General features: G+C 39.4%; 1 protein-coding gene across 1 annotated transcript; it reads right to left on the bottom strand.

Annotated features, from left to right (window-relative positions):
• Positions 1–22: 22 nt before the first annotated feature.
• Nxt1 (NTF2-related export protein 1) lies at positions 23–10284 on the bottom strand. The gene is made up of 4 exons (XM_080266624.1): positions 10270–10284; positions 8152–8226; positions 5066–5219; positions 23–587 (listed from the first exon to the last, which is right to left on the bottom strand). Exons 1-4 carry the CDS (start codon positions 10282–10284, stop codon positions 424–426), a joined length of 408 nt encoding a protein of 135 aa, XP_080122750.1. The 3' UTR covers positions 23–423.
• Positions 10285–16751: the final 6467 nt, after the last annotated feature.

Here is a 16751-nt window from a genome sequence, read left to right as displayed (position 1 = left end):
TAAAGCCACATGAAAAGGAAAGAAGAGTAATACAAAATAAGAAAGATGGGAGAAATTGGAAGAGAAGAGGAGAGACACAGAAAATGAATGATGAAGGTGAAGGAAGAAGTGGGCAGCACTACAATGAGTGAGTGGATGATGGTTGCCACCAACTACTATACGACCTATAGCTATATATAAAAAAGCAAATATACTGTTTCACTTTTCTCTAATACAGTATTTCAAGTTTCCAAGATGGCCCAATCCCCCCATCTTATGATGTGTGAAGACTGACATCTTTCCAGGGAAGTGGAATGAATATTATCTTGAATAATTCTGGTAATCATACATAAGACATACTAAAACGGTTAACTGTAAACAGGCATGTTTTAAAATATTTTATTAATAAAGTGGCTTAAAAACTATGTTATGTGGTAAGTCTGATCATGATGGAGCAATCTGGAAGCGGAACACATCTGACACAACCTTCCACTTGTCCTCCTTGACGGTGATGAGGAAGGACTGGTGGAACGGGTACTTGCGCTCCTTCAACGTCACAAAGCCTGCTGTTGTCACCTGAATCGTATGCTGCTGACCCACAGCTTCCTCTGGGAAGGATAAAAGTAAATTATTGTTAGATAAGAATACTGTAAGAGACAGCTATGGAAGAAATGGCTGAACAGAATATTTTAGAGGTATAAGAAAGGAATGACAGAATGGGAGGAAGGGACAGAATGTAAGGACAAAGCAACATGGATCTAGTTTTTTTATTACTAACCCCTGCTGTGAGAGAGTCCCAAAAGGAGCCAGGAGATAAGTTACTTCTCCTCTAACCCCTGGGATGTACTGTATACTGTACATGTATTTTATTATAATGGCTATTATTATTATTAATCTATATATTAAAAAAAAAGTATACTGTATTTGTATTAGAGACTGATCTGGGGCAACCAACTCAGAGGTTAATGCATCCTCCACTATGACAGTGTAAGACCTTGGCAAGTACAGTAGAGTGACGAGCCTGAACAAGTAAAGGAGCTCTTGTAAGGCAAACAGAGCTTGGAAATGTTGCACTTATCTATTTAAAAAAAAAAAAAAAAAAAAAAAAAAAAAAAAAAAAATGCTGGGACAACTGGGGATCTTTAAGTCCATCCATAGAAGGCTATGGAAATAAATCTTGCGATGAAGCACTTTAAGTCTGATATATTCGATTGATGCAAGGTTGCTTGCTGAATGTGTACACAACATTTGCAGCCTGGTTTAGTCTCGTGAATGTCAATGAATGGAAGTGTTCTGAATGTAAATGCACAGTAAATATAAGTTACATGATGAGTGTGGTGAAAGAGGGTGACATGAGGTGTAGTGTATTGGTTTATGGAAACAGACCTGAATTGGCGGAAGGATAAGTACCGTACCTGGAAGCAGCAACAGAAATGAGGGGATAGCTATAAATAATGTGGAGAAATGTGTATATGTAAGTGAGTCTGAAGGTAGCAGGGGGTGTGGAGTCAAGGAAATGGATGAATATGGAAAATAAGCAGGAGAACACGCAACATACGGAAGTCAGAGTCTGGGAAACTGCTAAGGGATTAAGTGGGTTGGAGGAAGTATGTATGGAGAAGCACATGACAAGGGTTTGGTACCCTTTAATTAACTCAACCGGGTATGGAATTTCTCCATCTGGCAGGACTATATGATTAGCAATGATTCAGCAAACCACAAATATCTACAGATTGTTAGGTCTGCAAGGTGATGCCAGGATTCCAGGGACTTAAATGATGTATGTGGTTGTGTTGAACATGTCACTCAGGGTCAGGATGATGATGATGAAGATGATATCTGTATATATGTACATGCATATCTTCATGTTGATGACATTAAAGGAAATTTCCTTACCCCTTTGTTATCAGAAATTTACCTTTATTCTTCACAACAATGATACATGGTAATACTCAAATTACTCAGACCACTTGCAGACAATATTACTGAGCTTTGGAAAGCTCCTTCACATTAACCTGTTCAGTGCTAAAGCCTTTGTCGGCTTTTATGCCTAGATTCCTGAGGGTCTGGGCAGCAAAGTTACCTAGAATGCCGGACATTATCAACTTTCTTTTTTTTTCCATGAACAGACTTGAAAAGTGGTCAAAATATGCCTAGTGATAGTGAAAGTGCTCACCTTGGCTGTTTTCAGCCTGAAAACAGGTGTTTTGGTCCAGCACACCCAGAGTTGCATCAGGTAGCTACTAATACTGCCAGCAGGTGATGTGGTTAGATAGTCCAATTTGGTGTATAGTGGGAGGATGCATGTAGTACTTGTATTATGAAAATGTAACCTGGTTTATGTAATGCGGCCACAGTTGAAACTATGATGCTGGGAAGTTGGGTTTCTGTGCTAATTTGACGTATTTTCATATTCACTTTTTTTTTATATTACATTGGTATAAAACACTATAAACATTCATGTGCACACAGCCACATTGGTTTCGGTAAATCATATATTCCCTATGTTATTTTCCTTACATTACTTGATTTCATGATTTACTTTTATTTACATTTACTGTACTTATTTTCATTAATTATACACTATTTTGGCATCACTATCAGTTCGTTCATCACTTGGAAATTCTCCAACATTCACTGCAAGTCGGGAGTAAGCACAATATCTCTGGCAGTGCAGCGTGACCCAGACTGGCATCAGATGGCTACTTTCAGATACAGGCAGACCCCGAGATACAATACCGCTAGATGTGATACCCCAGCATAGAGATGGAGGTAGAAAATATCACCCTACCCCACCGAATGATGGTCACACCCTGGTATAACGATGGGGCCTGTTTTTCTTTAAACTGATTTTGATGATATTTTAGACTTAAATTTTGTGTTTTGGTTGATTTATAAACTGCCTTTAGACTTAGATTAATGTGTTTTAGTCATAGGTGGGGTGAACATTGTCATTTTGGGGTACAGTTTACTAAGTTTGATTTTTTCCATACATTTTTGATGACTTTCAGATTTTATTCTTGGGTTTAGGTGAGTTATAAACTGCTTTTAGGTTTGGTTTAGCTTGTTTTAAAGCTATTTGGAGTTTAGGTAAGCTAGAAACTTGTTTTTGGACTCATTTGGGTGGGTTTAGGACTTGGTTGAAGGGGAAACCCAAGGCTAAAAAATGCATCCCTATACTTTACATGTTAGAGTAAATTTACCCTGAGATACGATACCCCGCCTAGTGATGGGTTTTTACTTGACCAATTGCATCGTTAAACAGGGGTATGCCTGTACCATCAGCAGCTGATGTGGATAGATAGTCCATTTTGGTGTAGAGTAGGTGGATGCAGGGAGTATTTGTAGTATGGAAATGCAACCTGGTGTATATAATGCAGCCACAGTTGAAACTATGATGATGGGCAGTTGGGGTTCCATGCTAATTTTATGTATTTTCACATTAACCCATTTTTTTATATATTATATTGGTATAAGGCATGGGAGGGGAGGAGGGGGTGTCAGTCATCCCATTTTCTGTCACACGCTAAGGGCAGACTCAAACAATGTCGCACAAATGTGCAAAAAACCGTGACCGTACATGTACAGACTCAGCAATTAAAGGTACTATGAGTTAGTCTGTATATATACGTACTAGGCAATTTTGACATCATTGGTTTGTTCACATACTGTATATACAGACACAGCATGGAATGGGTTAAAGGAGCCAATGAAGGCTTAATCAAACTGTCTGTAGAGTGAATATAATGCTGTACTCTTGGTGATGGCCAGAATATATTAGTACATAATCTGATTTAAAGGGTTACCCTGAATACTACAACCTTGCAGTAGTAAAAACATTAGACAAAATACATCACTAATATGACAAGGATAAACACCAGACTAGGAGACTGTGGCATATGGTGTGTGTGGTGGTACAGATGGAATACAGAGAGTGGCATAGAGTATGTGGTGGAAATGGTGAAGCATAAAAATAGGCACATGAGTGGATGATGGAAAAGATGGAGAATAAAGAGAGATACATGACTGGGTGATGGAAAAGGTAGAAAACGGAAAGACAAGAGTGTGTGTGATGGAGAAGACAGTGGCATGTAAGTGTGTACGGTACAGAATAAAGTGAGGCATGAGCGTGTGATGGGGAATAAAGAGGTGTGTGTGTGTGTGTAATTCACCGGGTCGGTCAGGATCACTTGATGGTCGTGATCGTCAGCTTTTACCCTCCTGGAAGGGAGCTGAGAGCTCATATAGTCCGATCTAAGGGCAAGGCTGTGACCTTCACACACGCACACACCCGTCCCCTTGCTCAAGGGGGACAGTAACCACCCACTTCGTCAGTGAAACTTTTCGCAACCTGAGCGAGGCGCGAACTCCCGTCCACCAGCTGGCAAGCGAGAACGTTACCCCTGCACCAGCGAGCGGTGTGTGTGTGTGTGTGTGTGTGTGTGGTGACAAAGGAGATTAGACAGAAGTATAGTGAGTGTGACGTGGAAAGAAGAACAGAGAAGCATATGATGTGTCAAAAGAAAAGAATACAGTGAGGAATTCAAATATATCTGACAGCAGTGGAGATTACAGAAAGGCAAAGGAATGACAAAGAATGAGATGAAAGTGACCAATAAAAGAGTGTGTGAGTGCGGGGACACTCACCATCCACTCACTCGGGTTCCTGCCCTTTCCTCTCTTCCTTCGTTCTTTCCTTCCTCTCTCTTCTGTCTTTCTTTCCTTTTCTTTTTGTCTGTGGGTGACTCTACACTAAGTGACAAGCCAGATGGTTTCCTGTACACCAGAAAGTCATTCAATGCTGGGTGATAACCATATAACCAAATTATGGCGCCTGGTGGTTTATTGGGTATTTAAGGTGCTCCAATTCGACTGAGCTGGTGCTGCTTTATATCCTGGTGCTTGTTTAAATCCATGGGGTGGTTGGGGTTTACTGCTCACGTATTACCACTCAAGAATGAGTGAGGCTGGTCATTCTCATCTTAAATGTCAGGACCAACTTGCCTAGCCCTGGGCTCCTACACTCCTCAGGGGGCAACACTGAATTAGATGATAAATAAATGAATGAATGAATGTGTGGGTTCACCTCGAACAGGCTGTGAGTCGAGGCAGGTGAGGCTGTGTACGCTGGGTGGGAGGTCCTCATAGAACTTCTGGATGTTTGTACTGCCATCCACTGCATTGCCATTCCACACCAGCTTGCCGGTCTCCAGGTACAGCTTGGACAACTTGTGTCGCATCTGGTACAGTGAAGGAAATGGAAATAGATGACTAGCTCATGTGGTAAAGGCATTAACCTAGTAAAGGCATTAACCCAGTCACTTTGATGACAGATGGTATTAATTACCTCTGCCAAGAAGGTTAGGTTTTACCCAGCACTGGTTTGTCTGTCTGTCTGTTAGCATGATTACTCAAAAAGTTATAAATGGAGTCTGATGAAATTTTGCTGAAGGTGGGCCATGGGCCATGGGCCAAGGAAGAAATTATTAAATTTTGGGACGGATCCGGATCCAAAGTATCCTGCACAATACCTCCAAAAGTTCTCATTGAATTTCAATTGAAATTTTGTGGAAAGGTGGGCCATGGAATAAGAAAGAATTGATTAAATTCTGGGATGGATCCAGATCCAGATCCTATATCCACGGATCTGGATTGGGGATTACTCAACAAGTTATGAATGGATTTTGATGAAATTTTGTGGAAGGGTAGGCCATGGGCCAAGGAAGATATTATTCAATTTGGGGGCAGATCCAGATCCGGAGTATCTTGCACAGCATCTCTAATAGTTCTCAATGAATTTCAATTAAATTTTGTGGCAAGGTGGGCCATGCACCAAGAAACAATTGATTAAATTTTGAGGCAGATGCGGATCCTATATCCACGGATCTGGACCCGGATTCTTTTTAATGGCAATGGCACTCTCTGAGCGCTTTCTAGTTACGTTTATTCTTGATACTGTACCTCTGGACAATTATATTCAGCTTGGGAGACTCTGTCTGAACTGGAGGGGTGGGACATGGCCTTAATAAACTACTTCCATAATGACGCTGATTAAAACAAATTACTGAATCAAATGTTCCAATGGCAATAAGCATAAAGAAAATAAAAATGAACTGAAAGGATTAAAAACATCATGGAACCAAGCTAATCCGAGGTGAAATAAAATGCAATATGTAGCTAAGTGTCAGATTAGATTTGGGATACAATACTGAAATGAGACTGGAGAACTTGCAAATGCTAGTAGGCCTACAGTATTGTACTTATACTGTATGATATATTAACACATCTGTACTACAATCTGGAACTTACAGCATAAGAATAAATGAATAGGTTAGTAGGTTCCATCAAGCAAAAAAAGAATTAGGGTTTTCATCAGTAAAATATCAAGCCCTTGAATCCAGTCCACATTTTTCATTCATTAATTCACCATACAATTTTATTCACCATAGTAGAGACACCAAGAAGAGGAGAAGTTGATGAAAGCTGTGTCTTACTCCTGTTCAAAAAACCTCAAAGCCGAGTGAAATCACCTTAGGCTTGCAAAAAGTATCTGTCTATCTTTCTATTGCCAGACGCCTTAATCCTGTAAGGGGTGGCCACAAACAAATTGCCTCCATGTCACCCTCTCTGCCTCAATTTTGCTGCCCTCCACCCAGCTCACACACCCCTCTCTCATATACCTCTCTACTCCATCCCTACATCTCATCCTTGGCCTGCCCCTCCCTCTCCCCCCCTCCACCTCACACACCCCCTCTCACATATACCTCTCCACTCCATCCCTACACCTCATCCTTGCCCTGCCCCTCCCTCTACCACCCTCCATCTCACTCACATACACTCTCCTCGTTGGTCTCTTGCTCTCCACCCTCTCAACACGGCCAGAGCACCTCAATGTATTTCTCATAATGCTTTCTTGCACATCCACATCCTTGCAGAAACAAAATGTATACACCATCAGTTTGAAGGCATTAAGTGCACTGTCTCACAATGGAAAACAATGACATAATTCCACATTAGTGTTTTCAGTACACATTTATTATGTATCTACTGCCAGACGCCTTAATCCTGTAAGGGGTGGCCACAAACAAATCACCTCCATGTCGCCCTGTCCCCCACCATTTCACCACCCTATCCGTATTTTTGTTGGGTAAGAAGGCTCCCTAGCACCTCTTCCTTAGTGATTTATTTTTGGATACGGATGATTAATATAAAGTTGTATGTTTTTTATGCTAAGTATGGCAGTGTTATAGTAATTTAAATGTCACAGATGAGGATAGTAAAGAGTAATAAACCAAATAAATCACTCAGGAAGAGGTGTTAGGGAGCTTGAACTGATAAGAATACAGGCCAAGAGTGTGGGGGAGTACGACATGGCTCTGATTTCTCTGTGCAAGTAAATTATAAGAGAGAGAAACCCCAAGCCCAATCCCCTCCTCCCTGCCACTCCTAACTGTGGGGGCAGTATGGGGGTGTGGCATATGGTGGTCGGACTACTGCTCTGTTTAAGATGAGAGGGGAGGGGGCCAATCTCTGCCACTCCACCTATTAACTCCTTCAGTTCCATGACATTTTTCTCATTTTAACCTTGCATTTCACAATTAAGACCATTCAGCTCTGAAACCCTAGAGCACACAAGAAGTAAACACATGCCATTTTTTTCCTTTTTTCTTTTTCTCATGTGTCTGACTCTGGGCATAGGTTACACAGCCTGTTTCCAAGATCAAGTAGTCCTACCAGGCTACATACCATACACCTTCGCATGTCACCAATTCAGCACTAACACTCACCGTCCATATTGAACACATGCTAGGAGTGTCTCATACAGGAATGGTGTACTGGTGCTGGTGGAGATATTTTTACATGTCAGCGGTTCGTCTGACAGATCAGTAAAGTCTGCTTTATAAAATTCAAATCCCTTACCTGTTCCCTGCCCCAGCCAGAATCTGCACCTGGGTCACTAGAACCCCTCCACTTAAAAATCTCTATCCTACGCTAAATAAAACTGTCTGGCTTTAGAAAGAACTATGATAATAAAAGAAGACAGTGGAGTTAAGGAAACAAACCACTTATTACAATACACTGGGAATACATGGATATTATTCTATACCTCCAATCCCCAGGGATAAAAACACGATGGTAACTACATTTAATAAGCATAAAACTGGCTCTCACCTTGTCCACATACTCATAGTACAGTTTTGTGAAGTTCTCTGCAGCCGTGCAAGCTGTGATGATTGACAAACGATCCTGGAATTTAAAAAAACATAATGAGAGTACATTATAATGGAAAGGACGTATAACACAAAAAATATATATAGTAACTGGGAAATACCTAGTTTCCAAATTACACATCACCAGTCAAGGTTTTCATTACAATATGAGCCACAAAAATGATCTGCACACAGCTACTGGTGCCTGGTAAAACAATGAGGTCTTTCAGAACCGGCATTATCAGAGTTGCAAGTCTTGGTACAGCATCTACATTATTCAGTCAGTGTTGGGCAATAAACTCTAATACTACGCTAGAATCATATGTCTTGCTGATGGGCTGGCAGCTCTGTTACAGTATGTTCAAGCCATCTTTTTCAGGCATAAAACAGCAACTGATTCACAGGGCTGAGTGACACTGTAGGAGGAACTTGCCCTCACTCACCCTAAAGAAAGGAGTTTGGTGGGTCACAAGATACTGTAAGTAACAATGATAGTGCTTAGGGAACTTCAACAGGGTGCAAGCATATAAAAATGCACTACTTCATTCACTTAATTAAACAGAACAGCGCAGATTTAATGACAACTACCGGTACCTCTGTTTGGGGAAAAGCAAGAAAAACAAGTAATGGAAAACAAAGCTAACATACAGTCTGTGGAAGGTACGAAAAAATAACATGAATGCTCTGCGCACAGCATAACTAAAAAAAACTGAAAAGTATAAAGAATGGGGTGCCAATACAAAGGCTATGCCCCACCTACTACTACTACTACTGCTTCTACTACCACTACAACTGCTACTATTACAACACTACATCAACTACTACTACTACAACTACTGTACATCTGCTACTACTGCTGCATGTACTACTACTACAACTGCTACAATTACTACTACAACTGCTACTACTACTACTACAGCTAGGCTACTACTATGTGCGCTGGCCAGAAACTGATCTCTAGTGTAGACAGATATTAGTTAAATGGTGAATCACTGGGTCTCCAGATGCCGTCAAAGGATAAAGTTGACAAATGAAGAAATGAGAGCCTCTGGGATATGCTGCTGCCTTTTAGAACAACCAGGGAAAACATGGATAATTTTTCTTACCAATGACAAACAACCACCCACTACGGGATTATGGCGTCTGGCTATAGATAGACAGATAGACCAATGCCACTACCTGAAATACTTGTGTTCCATGGGATAAACTTGACCAAATATTTATAGAGATATTTCAATTACATTTATATGAAGTTTCTAAGGGAGAAATCTGAGACAGGGCTGCAAAGTCAGAAATGCTGAGAGAGAGACAGAGACAGACCGAGAGAGAGACAGACAGACAGACAGACAGAGAGTTTAAATAAAAATACATTTACAATAATGATGATTCTCAATAATAATTATCACAAGAAAAACAAATGTGACTGGCTGAAGTCCTGTCCAATTTCTCTAGGGTTGACACTGCTGGGTAAGGATGGACCTAAAAAAAAAAAAAAAAGTGCTTTTCAATATTTTCTAAATTTCTATCTACAACAGATCAGAGGCTGGCCATTTTATTTTTATAGTATATTCACAATCTACAGTAAGAAAACAATCACCAACTGTGTTATACTTGTTGTCACTCATTACTACACACACACAAACAAACAAACACTATAGAACTTTGGACTGAAATAGGTACAGTTGTGTCAGTCTATTCTTTAAGTATTTTCTGCAAATTTTCACCACTAATTGATAACACATTTCAAGTCCATTTTCACTGTTCGAAGACTGCTAATATACACACATTTGAAGGCCAGCAAATAATGAAATTATAATGCAGTTAATGGTCTCTATAAAAAATAACAACAGTGAGTACTAACAAGCCTGCCTCTAATATAACTGCTAATTTCATTACGTGCAGCCAAGGAGGGAATGGTTAACGTGATGCAACCATCATAATATTGGCATTAAACGAGCTATTTTCACGCGGTTGAATCCACAGTACATTCACCATCCCCTCACTGGTGTGCAAAACTATACAAAACAACCAAATGAACTACAAATACACAACAACTTCCCGGAGCTGCACCTGCACTCACAGTGACTGCCGCCATTTCGTGGGTTTGTTTACCTGCGCCCATGATTAGCGTTCAGGGTCAGTTCCATAATATTTCGTACCGTTACCTCTCAACTCCGCAAAATTTATAGATTCGTACCCAGATTCCCCCAGATTTTACATATTTTGTTTCTATACATTTACCCGTCTAGAGGACATAATAGTAATTCTCTCCGGTGAATAATTATGAGGTTAATAAAAATGGTTGAGCGTAACGCGTCTGGTAGATGGCAATCAGCTGGCGAGATGTGACAGTTCTGGACAGTAACGCATTCCGGAGTGATGGGAGACTCATCGTCGATCATAACATTACTCCTTATCTTCATTATAATCCATGCCCCTCGCTGGCTAATGGAGTCTGCGTACAATGACGATTTGCATATTTAACTTTAACTAATCAATTACTGGAGGTGGTAAAACTTACGGCCCTTTAAATCCCCTGTTACTTTTTTTATTTAACACTGCAGTTGTAAAAGGCAGCCTAGGCCCGGGGAAGCACTTAAAAATTACAGTACAAATTCCTACACATAACAAATGTCATGAAAATGTTAATTACTCCAATGTCGATACCATTCCAATTTCTGAATTGTTCAGAGTAGTTCCAGCAATGTTAAAATTTTAGACAAGCACTTAGCAAAGCTCTAGAATTAATGGATACTTTTGATTTATGGAATGTTAATATACTATTTTCGGTCACATGGAGTGGGAAGACCAAGTTATGTGGAGGGTGTTAGTGGTGTTTATAAGGGTTAAATATACATTCATGAATATTGGTTGTGTGTAATCTCGCGGGGTCTCGCTGTTCCTCGCTGGGATCACGTGACCCAGAGAGACGTTTATTTTTTCCGACCACAATGGCGCCAAGCCGTATATGTACATTTATATGTAATTTTAGTCTCTTCCGCGGCGGTTTTAGCGTTGTTGAGCGTTGTTTTAGGATGTAAAGAGATGCGGCGCGTGGCGTGGGTCGCACTAGGTGAGGACAAGGTAAGTGGCTGAGCTGTAATGTGGGCTTTAATACGGCGCTCGGGGTAAATAAATGGTTGTCACACAGAAACAACGTCCATCTCGCTCGATATTTACCCCTTTACCGGCTTTGTGCAGTGACTTAACAACCCTGGAGGCCCTGTGCAGTGAGTGTGTGAGGGGCTAGTGATGTGACATATAAGAAATGAGGTGAAATATGGGCTGAGAGTGGCAGAAATAAAGCCCAAGAGTTAAAAACTTGGAAATTGCGCAGTGCTGCCATCTATGTTGCCCAGCGGCCAATATCCCACTGGAATTTGCAATTTTCGAGGCCATTTCTACCACCTGAAGGCAATATAGGACTGGAAACATTAATTATGAAGTGTGAGTGGTGTTAAAAATGTGAAATAAGTGAGGGAAGTGCGTGTAATGAGGTGTGAGTGAGGGGGGAGGTTGCCGCGGCTGTGTTTATGTCTGGCAGCTAGCCATTGATTTTCATATCTGAAAGTAATTTTGTGTAAGATTTCTGCAAGTTCGACCTCGAGACTCAGCCTGGGACTCGAATATAAGTGTTAATGACTGCCGACACCCGTATTGAAGTGTGAAAACTGTGAGAAATGTGGAAATGAAGTGTGTGGAGGTGCCAGTTCTTGGGAGATGAGTGACCTAAGGGATTGACAGCTATGATCCCAGGTCAGGTCATGTTTACTTGTGACACAGACCTAGATGTGAGTGGTGGCGTGACCTTGTGGCCTCAGTGACGTATTAATAGCCAGACCAGAGGTGGAGTGGAAGTGGATGTGGTGGCAGTGTGGAAGTGACCTGGTGTTTTGACAAGTGGTCCTTCAGGTCATGTTTACCTGACACTGCTTAAAGTGGGATGTGGGTCATGGGCATTTAACTCATAGCAGCACAGTGACCTCCCCTGACCTGTGTGTATGTGTATGTGTCCATGTGTATGTGAGTTGGTAGTGCAGTGTGGGGGGATGCTGTCAGGTTGTTTACATTGCAACCTGTGCTTGTACCTGTCATGTTGTGGTTTGGCTTTTAAAGTTCTAAGTTGAGATCTGTATTATTTATCTCATATGACTGATTGTTTTCATGCTGTATTGTTTATTTTGAATTGATATTTAATTTGAAGTATGTTTATTTTCAAGAAGTTGTCCAAGATTGTTTTGAAGTTGTAAGCATATGCACTGTACAGTTATTTTGAAGTAAGCCTTTAAAATGTAGGTTTATTATTATCAACTAGATTTATGGCATTTAGTTCTATTATGAAGCAGACTTAAACTATAGGTTTAATTGAATGTAAGTTAAGGAATACAGTTTTGTTTTTGAGTAAGCAAATGGATTATTGGTTTATAATGTGGTATTTATTTGTAGTTAGATTTAGTTTTGAAGTTTTGTTACAGTTTACAGTAATCTTGAAACTAAAAACAACTGAAATGGTTGAATTTTATAATTTGTTGTAAACTGAAGTAAGCATTTGGATTTCAGGCTTTGAAATAGTTCTGTGTTTCAGATTAGGTATATATATTTTGAAAAAATTTCATGATGTAACTGGTAGATACTTATGAGTATATTTAAAAGTTCTGAGACATATTCTTACTGATTTAAAGTTGACATTTAAATTAGGTATTGAAAAAATAGGCTGTTTATATGGAGTTGTTTCCCTTTTAAATATTATTATGTTGAATTTTAGAATACAGGTATACAATATTTTGAAGTAAGCTGTAATGTTTATGTTGGTTTGTTTGTTTATTTTTTTATTGAGCTGTGTTTTGAGATAAGCTTTTGAGTGTGCTATAATTATGATATCCTGTGTGGTATTCTAAAATGGAGGTTGAGAGTTTGGTGTAAATGTATGTGTCCCTATTTTTTTACACATACAGTTTGCTTATTTGCTTGTAAGAATGTTGACAGTTATCAGGATATCATATCAGCTGTTGTCAGGGTTGTTGGGTGCAGTACAGGTGCCAGTTTCCTTATAGCTATGTTGTGGATGTTTAAAAAATTACCATACGACTTTTGCCTAAGAATTGGTACTGTAATTGGGAGGCAACTGGTAAATCAGCTCTGTAGGTAATGCTGGAACTTATTGGACAGCATTTCTCTAATATGCTGTGAATATTAATTGTGGTAATAATAATAGTACGGTAATGAAAATAATAATAATAATAATAATGGTAAAAATAAAAATAATATTAAAAGAATGTCAAAAAGGTGACTTAGGTCCATCAGTATGATACCAGTGATGTTGTTTTTATATTGTTCTTCCTACCTTCAGATGAATACCTTTGGAGGGACTATGAATTCTAGGGGTTAGATACAGCCTTTATTAACCCCATTAATAGAAAAGATTTTTGCAGACATGAATTAAATTATCTGGAGAGAGCATGAATAAGGAAAAAACATAGGTCCCTGGATTGAAGAGATGCAGTACAATACGATATATCTCTGGGTTGGGTGTGGATGAAGGGAGTTGGGAGAAGACTTGTTTTCATTTGAATGACCTCACAGTACCTTGTTATTGCAAAGTGGTAAAGAGAAAAATCTCAGGTTTGATTTGGTTTGGAGACCCGTTGAACATGCAGCAATAACTTGTAACCTCGTCATTGCCATGATATATATATACTTGTATAAGTTTAGTTTAGTTTTGCAACATAATAGTGCATTGTTATACAGTATCCTAATGTATTGTCTTGCATCACTAATTTAAAATTAAGGCTGTAGTGCAGTACCGGTATTACCACTCTCAGTATGATGATGGTGTATGTAACTACTAGGCCTTGTGTATTACAATAGCTTATGCATGATAATCACAGAAGTACCAGTACCATATGCATTTTTTTGGCAACAGAAATCTATTTTTATTTAAAAGGGCATAAATTAAGGAGATGATATGCTTGTTGTGTGGTGGCAGTACCAGTATTGTGGGAATGGGTGGCATTGCAGGAGTACAGTGTGAAAGTTGATGAGAAACCAGTACAGTACATGGTATTGGTTTTGTGTAACGATGGCCATGGTATGTTAACCATATAGGGAAGTGATTGATTTCTCTTATAGGCCAATAGTAGCGTACATGTATAAAAACAAGTGAATGGTATGGTGGTGCACGTAACAGTACCTTGTGACAAAAATAAGAATGTTGTTTAAGATGTACAGGAACTAGAAGACGTAATGGATTAAACTTTGAGAGAGAGAAGCAGAAAGTTTGAATCAGCTCTAAATAATGTGTAGCTACTTGTTAGCTGTAGAAGATATTGTGAAGATTGTCCAGTTTAGCCAAATAGTATACCAAGAGAGTAAATATGGAGATTTATATGGTACCAGCGCCACATTTGTTAATTCACCCTAAAAAGATTACGTTTGAACAAAGAACACTCCCTAATTCAGAGTTACAGATGTAAACAGTATGATTCAGTAATACAGTAGTGCATAGTTAAAGAAGCACAGTTGTATACGTGGGCACTGTAATATTGAATTGCAGATTTTTCTGTTTTCTAAATGATAAACAGGTAATTTAGTGCTGCACTGTTCTTTAATGTTGTGCCAGATCACAGCACAGTGTTAATTTCCCAGGAAATGAAATACCAGTACCCTTACTGCTCGTCTACTCTGAAACTTCAGAATGTGTTTATAATTACCATTTTTTTCAAGGTTGGAACATTATGATAATCCCGGAGGTTATTTTTTTTTCCTCCAGATTTTTGTGGGAAAAACTAGCGATGGAGCAGTTCTTGAATCAGAATGAGTTTGATCCAGCCAATGGGGAAAACATAAAGCATGGTTGGAGAAAATGCATGATGTGAAAACAGTAGGATGTGCTGATTGTCTATGTTTTCTGTTGATTTTGTTTTGTCTTGTAGGAATTTGTCATCCAAGCAAGACATTATAGCTTTAAAAATGTGACAGCCTAAAATATAGCACCACAATGCTCTGCTGTAATTTAATTTTAAGTTTGTACAGCACATCAGTAATGATATTCCTGACAGTTAGCTTCATATGTACTTTTCTAATGAGATCAGTGTAGTTCTCAGCATTTTGAACCTGCCTTTGAAACCATACTAAATCATTCAATTTTTCTTCTGTCCCTCTTTATTCTCCATCACACTGAAGTGGAATTTTCATGCTGAACTCAAAATTGAATGATTGAATGAGTGCTTCTGCAAACATCAGCAAGGATATTTTGAGATTCTAGCAATTTAGCTTCATAATTTGCTGATATTAAAGTTTTGAATATCCATTTTGAAAATTGTCATTGGAAATAATAGCAGTCTGTCTAGAAGGAAGGACAGTATACCGGTATAGCAATATTGGTACTGTGATTGGAGTTTTTTAAAGGTACTTTTTGTCCTAAGATCAACATGTGTATTTGTCTCAAAATTCCTTTTTCCTAAATATTTTCCATTAAATTGGAGTAGTGTCTTTTGTGGGGGGGGGGGAAATCCCATAGGCATTGAACTTGTTTTGGGTCAGACATTGCTCAGGTAGCTCAGTTCTCTTAAGAAAATCTGTAAAAACATAACCATAAAATCCAGCATTGATTTGGGTCCTCTGAAAGTGGTTTCACGTACTGTAATTACCATGGATTGTGTTTGGGCTTGTTGGTGTACCGGTATGTGGATTCAGTGTGAAAGTATTACAGTGTGGTTGTAGTTGGATGGTTTTAGTATTTACCAGTGTTTTATTGCTGCATTGCACTACTGTACAGTACAGTGCTATTTATTTATGTAGTGTCATGATAAGATCATTGAGGTAGTATCCATGTGTTGACTCACTCTCTCCTTTTCCATGTGTAGGCTGTGTATCTCTCTCAACCTTGCTGTTAGTTGTGGTGGCATCCCAGCAAGTACCGCAGCTGCCAGCACCACCCCTGTAGTATGGTTCCCGGTGTGAGCTGCGGAATCTCTCGTTACAACCCCTGGTAAACTGTCACGTGATTTCTTGTGGCGTTTCTGCGCCCTGGCTAAAATTGAAACGAAATCTCACACTCTAAAAGAATGTGGGTCACAGGTAATAGCTGAATCATTGTGCTTTATATGGTATATACAGTAGCTATGCAGTATTTCTTGAAATGTGTGGGATTTCGCTTCATACGTTGGGCCATGTGTTAGTTGTCCAGTGCTTCGCGTGTCTGCATATGGCTTGTACAGTAGCATTGTAGTCTTAACCCCTCCAGTATAGTGCATTTTTATTGTATTCCAGTAATCAAACTAATTTGTTTGAAATGCTGCACCTCTGACAAGAAGGGTTTATAACCTTTAACCCTTCAAGTAGTATGTCTTGTTATTGACCCTAAGAGAGAGCTGAAAAAAAATAAAAGGAGAGAGAGAGAGATTGAGAGAGAGACCTCTTTGCCAGAAATGGTTAAAGGTTATTATTCTACTGTACTAGGATTATATGTTTGTCTTTGCTCAGTACCTACATGTAACCCTGAGATCAGTCATAATAAACAACACCTTATGGAACATTTTGCATAATGGTGTGTGCAGCTCG

Source organism: Coenobita brevimanus, chromosome 21 (assembly GCF_032717465.1).
Source record: "Coenobita brevimanus isolate Jiangsu-jjx chromosome 21, ASM3271746v2, whole genome shotgun sequence".
In the NCBI taxonomy this organism is placed as follows: Eukaryota; Metazoa; Arthropoda; class Malacostraca; order Decapoda; family Coenobitidae; genus Coenobita; species Coenobita brevimanus.
The sequence above is the reverse complement of the archived record's forward strand: the minus strand, read 5'-3'. Positions and strand labels throughout refer to the sequence as shown.

Coding starts and splice junctions, on each gene's coding strand:
- Nxt1 (XM_080266624.1), bottom strand. Junction 5,220..8,151: donor ACTATGAGTATGTGGACAAG/GTGAGAGCCAGT, acceptor TCACTGTACCAG/ATGCGACACAAGTTGTCCAA. Junction 588..5,065: donor CGACTCACAGCCTGTTCGAG/GTGAACCCACAC, acceptor TATCCTTCCCAG/AGGAAGCTGTGGGTCAGCAG.